The sequence below is a fragment of the Bacillus rossius genome, chromosome 7, assembly GCF_032445375.1.
Source record: "Bacillus rossius redtenbacheri isolate Brsri chromosome 7, Brsri_v3, whole genome shotgun sequence".
Classification (NCBI taxonomy): Eukaryota; Metazoa; Arthropoda; class Insecta; order Phasmatodea; family Bacillidae; genus Bacillus; species Bacillus rossius.
In genome coordinates this window covers 55,447,231-55,461,743 of record NC_086335.1, presented here as the reverse complement: position 1 = coordinate 55,461,743, position 14,513 = coordinate 55,447,231, and the positions used below count along the sequence as shown (strand labels likewise).

General features: G+C 43.5%; 1 protein-coding gene across 3 annotated transcripts in view; it reads left to right on the top strand.

Moving 5' to 3' along the window:
* LOC134534065 (SET domain-containing protein SmydA-8) overlaps positions 1-14,513 on the top strand; it is a 49,193-nt gene that overhangs the window by 31,946 nt on the left and 2,734 nt on the right. For all 3 annotated transcript variants that reach the window (XR_010075442.1, XM_063372058.1, XM_063372057.1), the window contains one exon: positions 1,714-1,973. Coding sequence is in view for 2 of the 3 variants with exons in the window: in XM_063372058.1 (XP_063228128.1) it covers positions 1,714-1,973 (260 nt within the window). In the remaining variant the exon portion in view is untranslated. The remainder of the gene's footprint in view (positions 1-1,713; positions 1,974-14,513) is intronic.

Genomic DNA, 14,513 nt, shown 5'->3' with positions numbered 1-14,513 from the left:
GGGTCCCGTGTAACCGCGCCCTTAGTGAGCCAGTCTTCAATACTCGCCAGGATGTGCAACATCTAACCTCGGCAACGAGAAAATCCACGTGTTCTCGTGTTGCAAAAACACTTATAATACGAAAAAAGCACACGACATTGCAATAGTGTTTTCAAATACATTTCTGGACGCGAATCACACTAAGTTTCCGCCGCTACAATTCGCTGCCGAAGCAGCTACGTTGACTTTCGGATCATTCCAATTGCAGAGCGAAAATTTAAACTATTATAATGAAACGACTCCGATAAAAGCAAAACTAACATGAAGAAAAAACAAAAACAAATCCGGGCTTCGGACCTGATTTTCAGAAAGGGATTTTATTGAAATACAGTTCATATTGTTCAAATTATTAAACCGTTAACACTATAAAGTTTCCCTGTGGCATTGTGAACTTTGATTCGCGCCATCCGCCACATGTGGCAGCACATTTTCGTTCCACCCGACTTCCGTTCAATTCACGAAATGACTCCTACCAAATACAGTATACAGAGAGCTAAAATGTTACACTTCAAACACATATGCCTGTTACAGGGACTTAAATATGTTGGTTCGCAAGGGGGGCATGTGGAAATTCGCCGGGAGGGGCCCCGAGTGTATTGCGCGTGGGTTTTAACCGACTCACGTCCTCTCTGGCTAGCGTGCTTGTATATATGCTGCACATATTTTTGCCTATATGCACACAATAAGCAAAAAATTAAAAAAAAAAAAAAAAAAATAGTTTTCCATAAAACATTTTTTTGACGTTTTCGTTTATCCAACACGTTTTACAGTCACGATTTTGCTAGCGCAAGCAGGCCCCTCATTGGAGGGGCTTCTTAATTCAAGTCAGCGGAGGGTTCAAAAGGGGGAAGGGATTTAAGCCCCTCCTCTTGTAAGCTATGAAAAAATTGGCAAAATATCAGTGACAAAGGCAAGGTGAGCTGTTGCTACACCTGCAAGTTTCAATTCTGCGAGAAGCCTCATCGCTTACGGCTGCTTCCGTAGGCCCACATGTCGGTGTATTTGTCTATATATATGTACGTTTTTGTTAATACACGTGTTCAAATTTTAAATAAATAAATGTATATTCCGTTTTCAAACCCCCCTCCCTCCACCGAAAATTTTTTTATGTATCAGCCCCTGCTCAGAGTTTATCGTTGCTGTCGGTTTTCATTTCAGTACGGAGTTTCCTGTTTTCACACGCGGTATTCACGCAGGGCCGGTGCAAGGTAAATTGGCGCCCTAGGCGAAAACCTTAATGCCACCCTCCACCCCCCCCCCCCCTCCACCATGGCCGGACACCCGAAAAAAAATTTTTTGCCTCAAAATACATCACGTAAACCTAATATTTTGTCAACAACCAAATGTAAGCAGGCTTGTGTTTTTTTGTTACTTTTTTACTTATTACAAATCATAAACAGGTCACCGTGGACTTTAAATAATTACTTATATCAATATAAATATTCCAAACTGTTACAAAAATCCATTTTCATCTAGTTTTAATAATCGTTAAACATATGATATGAGCTGTTATGTGTCGTGCTGCGCCGCCCCCAGCTACTTGGCGCCCTAGGCGGTTGCCTAGTTCGCCTAAATGCACGCGCCGGCCCTGTAATTCACTTTAAAACAGTACTGACAGACAAACTGGTCGGATCGGCAACTGTTAAACGTGTCTCGCTGCATGGCGTGCCGCAGGATAGGCGAGGAGGCGGAGGCCATCGACGGCAACGACGTGGAGGCGCTGGAGAGCTTCCTGCTCAAGTACCGCAACGTGCTGCACGCCAACCACTACCTGTTCCTGGGCGCGCTGCACAGCCTGAGCCAGCTGTACGGCAAGGTGGACGGCTACCTCATCGACCAGCTGCCCGAGCGACTGCTGCTCAGGAAGAGGGACATCTGCCGCCAGCTGCTGGGCGTGTGCGACGTGCTGGAGCCGGGCTACACCAGGCTCAGAGGTGCTCCGTCTTGTTCCCGCTTTCACACGTTGCCGTACTGAGTAGTATACGAATGTATGTCCGGAAACAGGCCTCAGGCGGTGGTGCTGTGGTGCCGACCGCCATCTTGGATTTGTGACGTCACGGGCGGCAAAAATTCCTCAAAATTCCTCAAAATTGACTCAAAATGACTCAAAAATTCCCGTTTTAAGAAAAAATTTCCCGTTTTCGAGGGAAAAATTCCCGTTTCGAGGGAAAATTTCCCGTTTTAGTCCGTAAAAATCCCAGCGGCTAGAAATGTCCTTAAAGAGGCTTAAGCATCCTTAACTCAAGCCTCAGTTAAGCCTCTATCAGGACTTGACCTTGACCTCGACGGTCATCCTTATTCGGGGACAGGCTTCAGGCTGTGGAGCCGAGAGCCGAGCCACATCTCTGACGTCACGTCCATCTCTGACGTCACGTCGGCCATCTTGGATAAGCGTAACGGGACACAGCGTAACGGGACAGCGTAACGGGGCATATCGTAACGGGACAAGTATATCACGCGGCCATTTTGTATCCGCCATCTTTAAATCGAGCGCCCCACTCATTATGATGGAAAATTCGTCTCCGTCGCCATATTGACTTTTTTCTGTTCCACTGGAGGCCGCCATCTTGGATATCGTCGACTTTGTTTCTGCTGTATGTTCCTAGATAGCGCCAGCGGCGCTCATGTTTTATTCTGTTCCGCCGCAGGCCGCCATCTTGGATACCCTCGACTTTGTTTCTGTCGTTTGTTCCTAGAGAGCGCCAGCGTCGCCCTGTCTCATCACATAAGGTCGATTTTCCATTACCTACCATAGCTATTATGAACCTTATCGACATTTTAAATTTTTTTTTTTTATGAAAAATATATTGGAAATGCTGTGATTCGAACCATCGCAGCTCTGATCTCTAGGTTGGAAAACATACGCCTTTAACCGCTCGGCCATCGAGACATTTTCCAGATTGAAAATTAAATAAGGTATATATAAAAATTACATGCATATTTGGACTTGTAATTTTTTTTTAAATTTAAAGTAATAATAGCACCACCTGTTCGAGACAGAAGCACCATCATGGATTATGAGGTCACCGTTGCAATTACCGTTATGGTCGCCATCTTTGAAATCCGTAATTTTAATGCTAGAGATTCGGGAAAAAGTTCAAAATTCATTAAATAAATTTGTAATCTATATACTGATTGATTAGATCGACTTAGGTCCTTGGTTCGATCCCTGGACGATACAAAACAACTTTAATACTTTAAAAAAGTACCACTAAAGTGACAGGTTTGAGAAAATAAAAACACCACAAGTTCCTTAAAAAAAACTTTTATTACATACATACTACACTACTACAAGTACAAAAAAATACACAGGCAAATTACTAAAGTTTTGTGGATTTCTCGACGTCTGCATCTGCCACCCACGAATTAAAGCGAGGTGGAAAGCCCCACCACTTGACGTAGGACAGTCCATTTCTTCGTTTTATAATCTTCTCCACCAAGTACGTATCGGGATACAATGTAGGCTGAATCTCTTCGGCATAGAAGCCGCCATGGATAGGTTTGTGGTCCAAATCTTCGAGGTAGTAGGTCCTAGGCTCTGATTCACGAACATGTGTCACACGGAAAAGTTCGGGACTCCAGTTCGCAGTGAAACCTTTCTCGAAGATACCTTTCTGCTTGGAGATTCGCACAATGTCACCGACGTTAGCTTTACGCTTTCGTGGATATTTCTTCTTCGTGTTGGAAAACACTGTTTGAAGCAGGCGATTGTCCGTTACGTCCTTTGGCTTCATTTTCGTGGTAGAATGCACCGTGGAATTATACTCGCACTTAACTTTCTCGATAGCATTTTTTATAATGATGATGTAAGCTATCGAGACGTGAAATTAGTTTATTACATTTTATACACTGAAATTGTATTCTTTGAGCATTATTCTGACAGCTGCTTCTTTCATGTCTGCGCGCATTCGTAGGTTTAGTAAAAGATGCGTCACAATATTTGCATTGATGCGCTGTACGCTCTTCATTAATTGATGTCTGGAATGCAGATGGTGAAACTTCAGCTGATGGAGGAACAGCACGTATCGTTGTCTCCTCTGCAGCAGGTATCGGGATCTCCGACGCCATCATCGTTGCTGCCATCGAGGTCCCCGCTGCTGATGGTAAACAGTCTATCCCGGACGACATTGGAGCAGTAACTAAATCTCACGAAACTTACTGGAGAGAGCACGTCCGTACTGCACCGCGGCCAGAGGTGAACTGAGGACTCAGTCGTCCGAACCTCGCTTATATACCCGTGGTCTACTGGTATACTACATGAGTCAAAATATCGTCTGTATTTAAAGTTTTTTAGGTACCTTACAATAATTATAGAAATAAAAAACACACGAGTTCAAGTTTTACACATTTATTTATAAAAAGTACACAAATACATATTAGGTTAAGGAATTAAGCATTTTCACAAGCAAAGTCTTTAATGCCACACGAACTGACTCGTCGACTCCGGTTCCAACTGGTTCGTTGACTCCGGTTCCAACTGGTTCGCCGGTCACGCGATCAGGAACACAGGTTTCCAGCTGGTCATCTTCTGCAACGTCGACAACTCCGACAAGACATGGTCGGTGACGTCTGTGACCACGTCTACGCCTGGGCTTAGGCTCAGTGCTAGTTGGGACAGATTCACTGCCTGAACTGCGACGACGAGATGCACACCGTTTGGACGTCTGCATAGAAGCATCATAGGTCGCAACAGGTTGCAACACGTTCATGTTTGGTGTTGCACATGCAGACGAGGCGACTACCTCAGCGATGCTAGCAGGAAGGATTGTGTGTGGTCTCATGTGATAGATGGCGCAGTTTCCAGGTTCGCAGCAATCTACCAGCTGCTGAGTCGGTTCGTAGGACACAGGAAAGTGCGCAAACCGACAATGCTGAGCGCCTCCATCGCAGGTTTCTGTATATGTACGTAGATACCCGGAATCCCAGTAGCTGTACTCGACACTGCTGAAGCTAGGTCTTGCGCTCACGTACACGTTAGCAGGATGAAACGTAAACATCTTCTTGCAGGCCGAACGTCAACTGAAGGCACGTACGTAGGTACGACATTTATATATGCAATTTACACGCAATAAATGTAATGATTACACAGTACACACAGGAAACGGAACGTACACACAGTACACACAGGAAACGGAATGTACACACAGTACACACAGGAAACTAAACGGACACACAGTACACACAGGAAACGGAACGTACACACAGTACACACAGGAAACGGAATGTACACACAGTACACACAGGAAACTAAACGGACACACAGTACACACAGGAAACTAAACGGACACACAGTACACACAGGAAACTGAACGTACACACAGTACACACAGGAAAGGAACGTACACACAGGAAACGGAACGTACACACAGTACACACAGGAAACTGAACGTACACACAGTACACACAGGAAACTGAACGTACACACAGTACACACAGGAAACTAAACGTACACACAGTACACACAGGAAACGGAACGTACACACAGTACACACAGGAAACGGAACGTACACACAGTACACACAGGAAACTGAACGTACACACAGTACACACAGGAAACGGAACGTACACACAGGAAACTAAACGTACACACAGTACACACAGGAAACGGAACGTACACACCATACACACAGGAAACGGAACGTACACACAGTACACACAGGAAACGGAACGTACACACAGGAAACTGAACGTACACACAGTACACACAGGAAACGGAACGTACACACAGTACACACAGGAAACGTAATGATCACACATACAGTAGCGGAAACACACAGGCTTAGTTGGAAATCAGAATACAAGAAATAAAAAACATTAAAATTTTACTTTCAATATTTTATTACTTCTCAACATTACACAAATACAAGTAAAAGAAGCCATTATTGTATGTAGCCTGTTTTCCTCAGTTCTTTGAGTATGAAGGATATTTCTTTGATGCACGGATAGTTTCCTGCACAAAGCGAGCCATGCAGAAGTCTTAGCCGGTCAACCAATATGTTTGGATCTTTCCATGATGTGTAATCAATCTCTTCTACCACCATCTTACTTGCTTGTTTATTATAAATACTTTTAATATCACAATCATCCCAGTGATCATAATAAGCATTATCAGATTTATTATAACACGACGTTTCCATCGTTTCGGTCTCAGGACATCGCCACATTCTTCGATCTTGTCAGCTCTAGGTGCTTCATCACAGTCTATGCCTTTGTCAACAGCCTCAGAGTCACTGTAACAATCACTGTAGAAGACATCCTCTTCACCCAGATTACCGTATGAATTCGCTATCGATGATGTCGAAGTGTCTTCATCGTCTTCATGCTTCCTTTTTAGGAGTCCATCATTTTTACAAAGAATGGAGGATCTACTGAATATAGGCTTGAATGTATTCTCACTTTTCACGGTGTTGATACTTCCATTAGTTTCAGTCTTCCCGAAGCCATTAGCATCCTTCAATTATTTATGTTCTTCCTCACGATCGGGTGAGCTAATACCATCACGCTCAGGACAAGGAAAATTATTGTCATAATGCAGATCACTCTTCTTTAGTCTAGTGGATCCATCGGTGTCCTCTATGCCGTAAGTAGTCTTGACTTTACATGTTCTACCATGTCTTTTTAAGCTGTCAATACGTATTAACAACCTTCTACAACGATTACAGCTTAACATGTTGCGTAGTGGGTTTCTAGCACAATCATTCTCCTCATGACGTCTAGCATTCCTTCTCATGACAAAATCCTTGCCACAGTATCTACAGCGGCTTCCTTCCGATTCAGCTATAGATAACAAACCACGATCCATGGTAGCTTCTGTGACTAATGTTAGATACAAACTGTCAGTTTTTTCCAATTGGAACCATTTCTTAAATAGAGTTTTTGAAATATTTCATCAGCGAGAGTTAAGTTATCTAATGCAAAGCAAATTTATGCAAGTAGTTCCGGCTGTCGTCAACAGATGGCGCCACGTGTTGCTTGCAGGTAAATAATATATATTTCATTAATGTGGGATGCGGAACGCTCACTATCGATCGCAAAGGGAGGTTGGCTTCGATAGTATCCAAGGAGAAAAAAGTTCGTCCTTCCTGCTAGTGCTTCTCAGATTTCTCACGGTCCACAATCTTGGATTACGACGTCACAGCGGCCATATTGGATGGGTGTGACCTTGACCTTTGACCGAAACCGCAGGAATGATCGCAAGCACACGGATTAACCATCAAAATATAGATAAGAATAATCAGGAGCACACAGAGAAAACCATCATAATATTGGCAAGAATAATCAGGAGCACACGAAGAAAACCGCCACAAGTTTTCTTTGATATCATTAAAATACAAAAAAAATTAATAAATAATAAAAACGAAAAAAAATTCAAACATTCTGGCTTGTACTAGAACTCTATCTTTGCTCAACAATGAGAAGTTCACAAGCTAGCAGAATGTTTGAATTTTTTTTCGTTTTTATTATTTATTAATTCTTTTTTGTATTTTAATGATATCAAAGAAAACTTGTGGTGGTTTTCTTCGTGTGCTCCTGATTATTCTTGCCAATATTATGATGGTTTTCTCTGTGTGCTCCTGATTATTCTTATCTATATTTTGATGGTTAATCCGTGTGCTTGCGATCATTCCTGCGGTTTCGGTCAAAGGTCAAGGTCACACCCATCCAATATGGCCGCTGTGACGTCGTAATCCAAGATTGTGGACCGTGAGAAATCTGAGAAGCACTAGCAGGAAGGACGAACTTTTTTTTCCTTGGATACTATCGAAGCCAACCTCCCTTTGCGATCGATAGTGAGCGTTCCGCATCCCACATTAATGAAATATATATTATTTACCTGCAAGCAACACGTGGCGCCATCTGTTGACGACAGCCGGAACTACTTGCATAAATTTGCTTTGCATTAGATAACTTAACTCTCGCTGATGAAATATTTCAAAAACTCTATTTAAGAAATGGTTCCAATTGTAGAAAACTGACAGTTTGTATCTAACATTAGTCACAGAAGCTACCATGGATCGTGGTTTGTTATCTATAGCTGAATCGGAAGGAAGCCGCTGTAGATACTGTGGCAAGGATTTTGTCATGAGAAGGAATGCTAGACGTCATGAGGAGAATGATTGTGCTAGAAACCCACTACGCAACATGTTAAGCTGTAATCGTTGTAGAAGGTTGTTAACACGAATTGACAGCTTAAAAAGACATGGTAGAACATGTAAAGTCAAGACTACTTACGGCATAGAGGACACCGATGGATCCACTAGACTAAAGAAGAGTGATCTGCATTATGACAATAATTTTCCTTGTCCTGAGCGTGATGGTATTAGCTCACCCGATCGTGAGGAAGAACATAAATAATTGAAGGATGCTAATGGCTTCGGGAAGACTGAAACTAATGGAAGTATCAACACCGTGAAAAGTGAGAATACATTCAAGCCTATATTCAGTAGATCCTCCATTCTTTGTAAAAATGATGGACTCCTAAAAAGGAAGCATGAAGACGATGAAGACACTTCGACATCATCGATAGCGAATTCATACGGTAATCTGGGTGAAGAGGATGTCTTCTACAGTGATTGTTACAGTGACTCTGAGGCTGTTGACAAAGGCATAGACTGTGATGAAGCACCTAGAGCTGACAAGATCGAAGAATGTGGCGATGTCCTGAGACCGAAACGATGGAAACGTCGTGTTATAATAAATCTGATAATGCTTATTATGATCACTGGGATGATTGTGATATTAAAAGTATTTATAATAAACAAGCAAGTAAGATGGTGGTAGAAGAGATTGATTACACATCATGGAAAGATCCAAACATATTGGTTGACCGGCTAAGACTTCTGCATGGCTCGCTTTGTGCAGGAAACTATCCGTGCATCAAAGAAATATCCTTCATACTCAAAGAACTGAGGAAAACAGGCTACATACAATAATGGCTTCTTTTACTTGTATTTGTGTAATGTTGAGAAGTAATAAAATATTGAAAGTAAAATTTTAATGTTTTTTATTTCTTGTATTCTGATTTCCAACTAAGCCTGTGTGTTTCCGCTACTGTATGTGTGATCATTACGTTTCCTGTGTGTACTGTGTGTACGTTCCGTTTCCTGTGTGTACTGTGTGTACGTTCAGTTTCCTGTGTGTACGTTCCGTTTCCTGTGTGTACTGTGTGTACGTTCCGTTTCCTGTGTGTATGGTGTGTACGTTCCGTTTCCTGTGTGTACTGTGTGTACGTTTAGTTTCCTGTGTGTACGTTCCGTTTCCTGTGTGTACTGTGTGTACGTTCAGTTTCCTGTGTGTACTGTGTGTACGTTCCGTTTCCTGTGTGTACTGTGTGTACGTTCCGTTTCCTGTGTGTACTGTGTGTACGTTTAGTTTCCTGTGTGTACTGTGTGTACGTTCAGTTTCCTGTGTGTACGTTCAGTTTCCTGTGTGTACTGTGTGTACGTTCCGTTTCCTGTGTGTACGTTCCTTTCCTGTGTGTACTGTGTGTACGTTCAGTTTCCTGTGTGTACTGTGTGTCCGTTTAGTTTCCTGTGTGTACTGTGTGTCCGTTTAGTTTCCTGTGTGTACTGTGTGTACATTCCGTTTCCTGTGTGTACTGTGTGTACGTTCCGTTTCCTGTGTGTACTGTGTGTCCGTTTAGTTTCCTGTGTGTACTGTGTGTACATTCCGTTTCCTGTGTGTACTGTGTGTACGTTCCGTTTCCTGTGTGTACTGTGTAATCATTACATTTATTGCGTGTAAATTGCATATATAAATGTCGTACCTACGTACGTGCCTTCAGTTGACGTTCGGCCTGCAAGAAGATGTTTACGTTTCATCCTGCTAACGTGTACGTGAGCGCAAGACCTAGCTTCAGCAGTGTCGAGTACAGCTACTGGGATTCCGGGTATCTACGTACATATACAGAAACCTGCGATGGAGGCGCTCAGCATTGTCGGTTTGCGCACTTTCCTGTGTCCTACGAACCGACTCAGCAGCTGGTAGATTGCTGCGAACCTGGAAACTGCGCCATCTATCACATGAGACCACACACAATCCTTCCTGCTAGCATCGCTGAGGTAGTCGCCTCGTCTGCATGTGCAACACCAAACATGAACGTGTTGCAACCTGTTGCGACCTATGATGCTTCTATGCAGACGTCCAAACGGTGTGCATCTCGTCGTCGCAGTTCAGGCAGTGAATCTGTCCCAACTAGCACTGAGCCTAAGCCCAGGCGTAGACGTGGTCACAGACGTCACCGACCATGTCTTGTCGGAGTTGTCGACGTTGCAGAAGATGACCAGCTGGAAACCTGTGTTCCTGATCGCGTGACCGGCGAACCAGTTGGAACCGGAGTCAACGAACCAGTTGGAACCGGAGTCGACGAGTCAGTTCGTGTGGCATTAAAGACTTTGCTTGTGAAAATGCTTAATTCCTTAACCTAATATGTATTTGTGTACTTTTTATAAATAAATGTGTAAAACTTGAACTCGTGTGTTTTTTATTTCTATAATTATTGTAAGGTACCTAAAAAACTTTAAATACAGACGATATTTTGACTCATGTAGTATACCAGTAGACCACGGGTATATAAGCGAGGTTCGGACGACTGAGTCCTCAGTTCACCTCTGGCCGCGGTGCAGTACGGACGTGCTCTCTCCAGTAAGTTTCGTGAGATTTAGTTACTGCTCCAATGTCGTCCGGGATAGACTGTTTACCATCAGCAGCGGGGACCTCGATGGCAGCAACGATGATGGCGTCGGAGATCCCGATACCTGCTGCAGAGGAGACAACGATACGTGCTGTTCCTCCATCAGCTGAAGTTTCACCATCTGCATTCCAGACATCAATTAATGAAGAGCGTACAGCGCATCAATGCAAATATTGTGACGCATCTTTTACTAAACCTACGAATGCGCGCAGACATGAAAGAAGCAGCTGTCAGAATAATGCTCAAAGAATACAATTTCAGTGTATAAAATGTAATAAACTAATTTCACGTCTCGATAGCTTACATCATCATTATAAAAAATGCTATCGAGAAAGTTAAGTGCGAGTATAATTCCACGGTGCATTCTACCACGAAAATGAAGCCAAAGGACGTAACGGACAATCGCCTGCTTCAAACAGTGTTTTCCAACACGAAGAAGAAATATCCACGAAAGCGTAAAGCTAACGTCGGTGACATTGTGCGAATCTCCAAGCAGAAAGGTATCTTCGAGAAAGGTTTCACTGCGAACTGGAGTCCCGAACTTTTCCGTGTGACACATGTTCGTGAATCAGAGCCTAGGACCTACTACCTCGAAGATTTGGACCACAAACCTATCCATGGCGGCTTCTATGCCGAAGAGATTCAGCCTACATTGTATCCCGATACGTACTTGGTGGAGAAGATTATAAAACGAAGAAATGGACTGTCCTACGTCAAGTGGTGGGGCTTTCCACCTCGCTTTAATTCGTGGGTGGCAGATGCAGACGTCGAGAAATCCACAAAACTTTAGTAATTTGCCTGTGTATTTTTTTGTACTTGTAGTAGTGTAGTATGTATGTAATAAAAGTTTTTTTTAAGGAACTTGTGGTGTTTTTATTTTCTCAAACCTGTCACTTTAGTGGTACTTTTTTAAAGTATTAAAGTTGTTTTGTATCGTCCAGGGATCGAACCAAGGACCTAAGTCGATCTAATCAATCAGTATATAGATTACAAATTTATTTAATGAATTTTGAACTTTTTCCCGAATCTCTAGCATTAAAATTACGGATTTCAAAGATGGCGACCATAACGGTAATTGCAACGGTGACCTCATAATCCATGATGGTGCTTCTGTCTCGAACAGGTGGTGCTATTATTACTTTAAATTTAAAAAAAAATTACAAGTCCAAATATGCATGTAATTTTTATATATACCTTATTTAATTTTCAATCTGGAAAATGTCTCGATGGCCGAGCGGTTAAAAGCGTATGTTTTCCAACCTAGAGATCAGAGCTGCGATGGTTCGAATCACAGCATTTCCAATATATTTTTCATAAAAAAAAATAATTTAAAATGTCGATAAGGTTCATAATAGCTATGGTAGGTAATGGAAAATCGACCTTATGTGATGAGAACGGGCGACGCTGGCGCTCTCTAGGAACAAACGACAGAAACAAAGTCGACGGTATCCAAGATGGCGGCCTGCGGCGGAACAGAAAAAAACATGAGCGCCGCTGGCGCTATCTAGGAACATACAGCAGAAACAAAGTCGACGATATCCAAGATGGCGGCCTCCAGTGGAACAGAAAAAAGTCAATATGGCGACGGAGACGAATTTTCCATCATAATGAGTGGGGCGCTCGATTTAAAGATGGCGGATACAAAATGGCCGCGTGATATACTTGTCCCGTTACGTTATGCCCCGTTACGCTGTGTCCCGTTACGCTTATCCAAGATGGCCGACGTGACGTCAGAGATGGACGTGACGTCAGAGATGTGGCTCGGCTCTCGGCTCCACAGCCTGAAGCCTGTCCCCGAATAAGGATGACCGTCGAGGTCAAGGTCAAGTCCTGATAGAGGCTTAACTGAGGCTTGAGTTAAGGATGCTTAAGCCTCTTTAAGGACATTTCTAGCCGCTGGGATTTTTACGGACTAAAACGGGAAATTTTCCCTCGAAACGGGAATTTTTCCCTCGAAAACGGGAAATTTTTTCTTAAAACGGGAATTTTTGAGTCATTTTGAGTCAATTTTGAGGAATTTTTGCCGCCCGTGACGTCACAAATCCAAGATGGCGGTCGGCACCACAGCACCACCGCCTGAGGCCTGTTTCCGGACATACATTCGTATACTACTGTACTGCAATATCTGCTTTCGGCCAAGCATCGTTTAAAATCCCCCACCCAAGTGGGGGGGGGGGGGGGTTAGGGGTTCAACCCCCCCCCCCCCTTAGCACTGAATCTTTAATTAATTTCTTATTCATCACTCAAACAAATTTCATATTAAAATTAATAAAAAAATTTCCATTACAATATTTAAATTTAAGAACCGAAAACTGCTAAAATAGCACTATTTGACACCTTAAAATCCAAATTTTCCCGGGGGAGAACCCCCGGAACCATGCTTCTTAACACCCCCCATACACAAATCCTGGCTATGCCACTGCCCCCACCAAAAAAAGGGGGGGCGGCAATATACCTTTTTATAAAGAATCATCGATCCCCCCTATTGAAGCGGGGGGGTCCGGGGGTCCTCCCCCGAGAAAATTTGTATTTCAAGGTGGAAAATGGTGCTATTTAAGCAGTTTTATTATCTAAAAATTGATTACACAGCACTTTCTTTGCCCCCGTTTGCCCCCACTTCAAGGTTTCAGAAGGGGGGGGGGGCAAAATACCCTTGCTCCCCCCCCCCCTGTTGTTGAGCCCCTGCTCGCCATCAATCACGCCCACGCCGGGGGTTCAAGTTGCCAAGAATATTACAGGAACGTCGAGGTCCGTGAAATCTTAAAATGGCCGCGGTAAAGCTCCAGATAGGTATCGAGGGTTGGTGGGGTCACACGTGCGCGGGGAGGCCCTGTCGTAAATGAAGACAGTGCAGTGGGCGGTCCCTAGCCTCGCAGGTGCACACACGCGTCACTTCCTGACGTCGCTTATTTGGCGGAACCTCTTAGTGACTCACAGCTCGTGACTCATGCACAGGGAGCGATTCCCGGTGGGCAGAGACGTAGCCAGGGTGGATGTCCGTGGGGTCCGGACCCTCCCGGTTTAGAAATTAAAAAATATATAGCAACTTAGCTATATATGATTACAGAGAAATTATTTTTGAAGGGTTATTGTAATCTTTAGTGGGCTACAGTGACGATTTTTTTTTCCCTAACCTAACTAAAACTAAGTGTATTTGGGAGGGTTACGGGTTAGGGAGGAAGACTTAGTAAATCTCAGGCCGAAGCCTATATGCTTTAATCATGCAGGGTGTTAGCCATGCAGGAGGGGTAGCATGGATCATGTGCTAGGAGGGGGATTGGCTAGCCATGGCCGCAATTGGCGGCATGGCTAACTCCCCTCACTGACTAAAACTAGATAAGCTGGGCCCAGGTAAAACTTGCATAGAAAAGGAAAAACCCCGGGCACTTACATGCGGGATGCAAAATTTCATGCAGTAATATCAAGCAGGTTGGTTACGGGAAACCGAAGGATGGTTCTGGAAGAGTTGAATAGAGTAGGTAAGAGTCTACCATGCAGGGGGTTGGGGGCTTGCACTTTATGTCCGCATTAGTTTTGGATGGCACCGGTTGTTTCAAGGCCGAATTCTGTCGATTCCCGCCGGGCTGCCAGCCAGCCCAGTGCTACAGTAATGTTTTCTCCCCAATATAGCCCCACATGCTTCGTACACAAAAGCGGCAGGAATTATGTCTCCAAGCCACGTGGTCTATATTCATTGCCAATTTGCACATGTGTTACTCTAAGCATGTCTTTCATACAAACTTCATGTATTTTAAAACCATTACATTTTTAAAAAAAATAC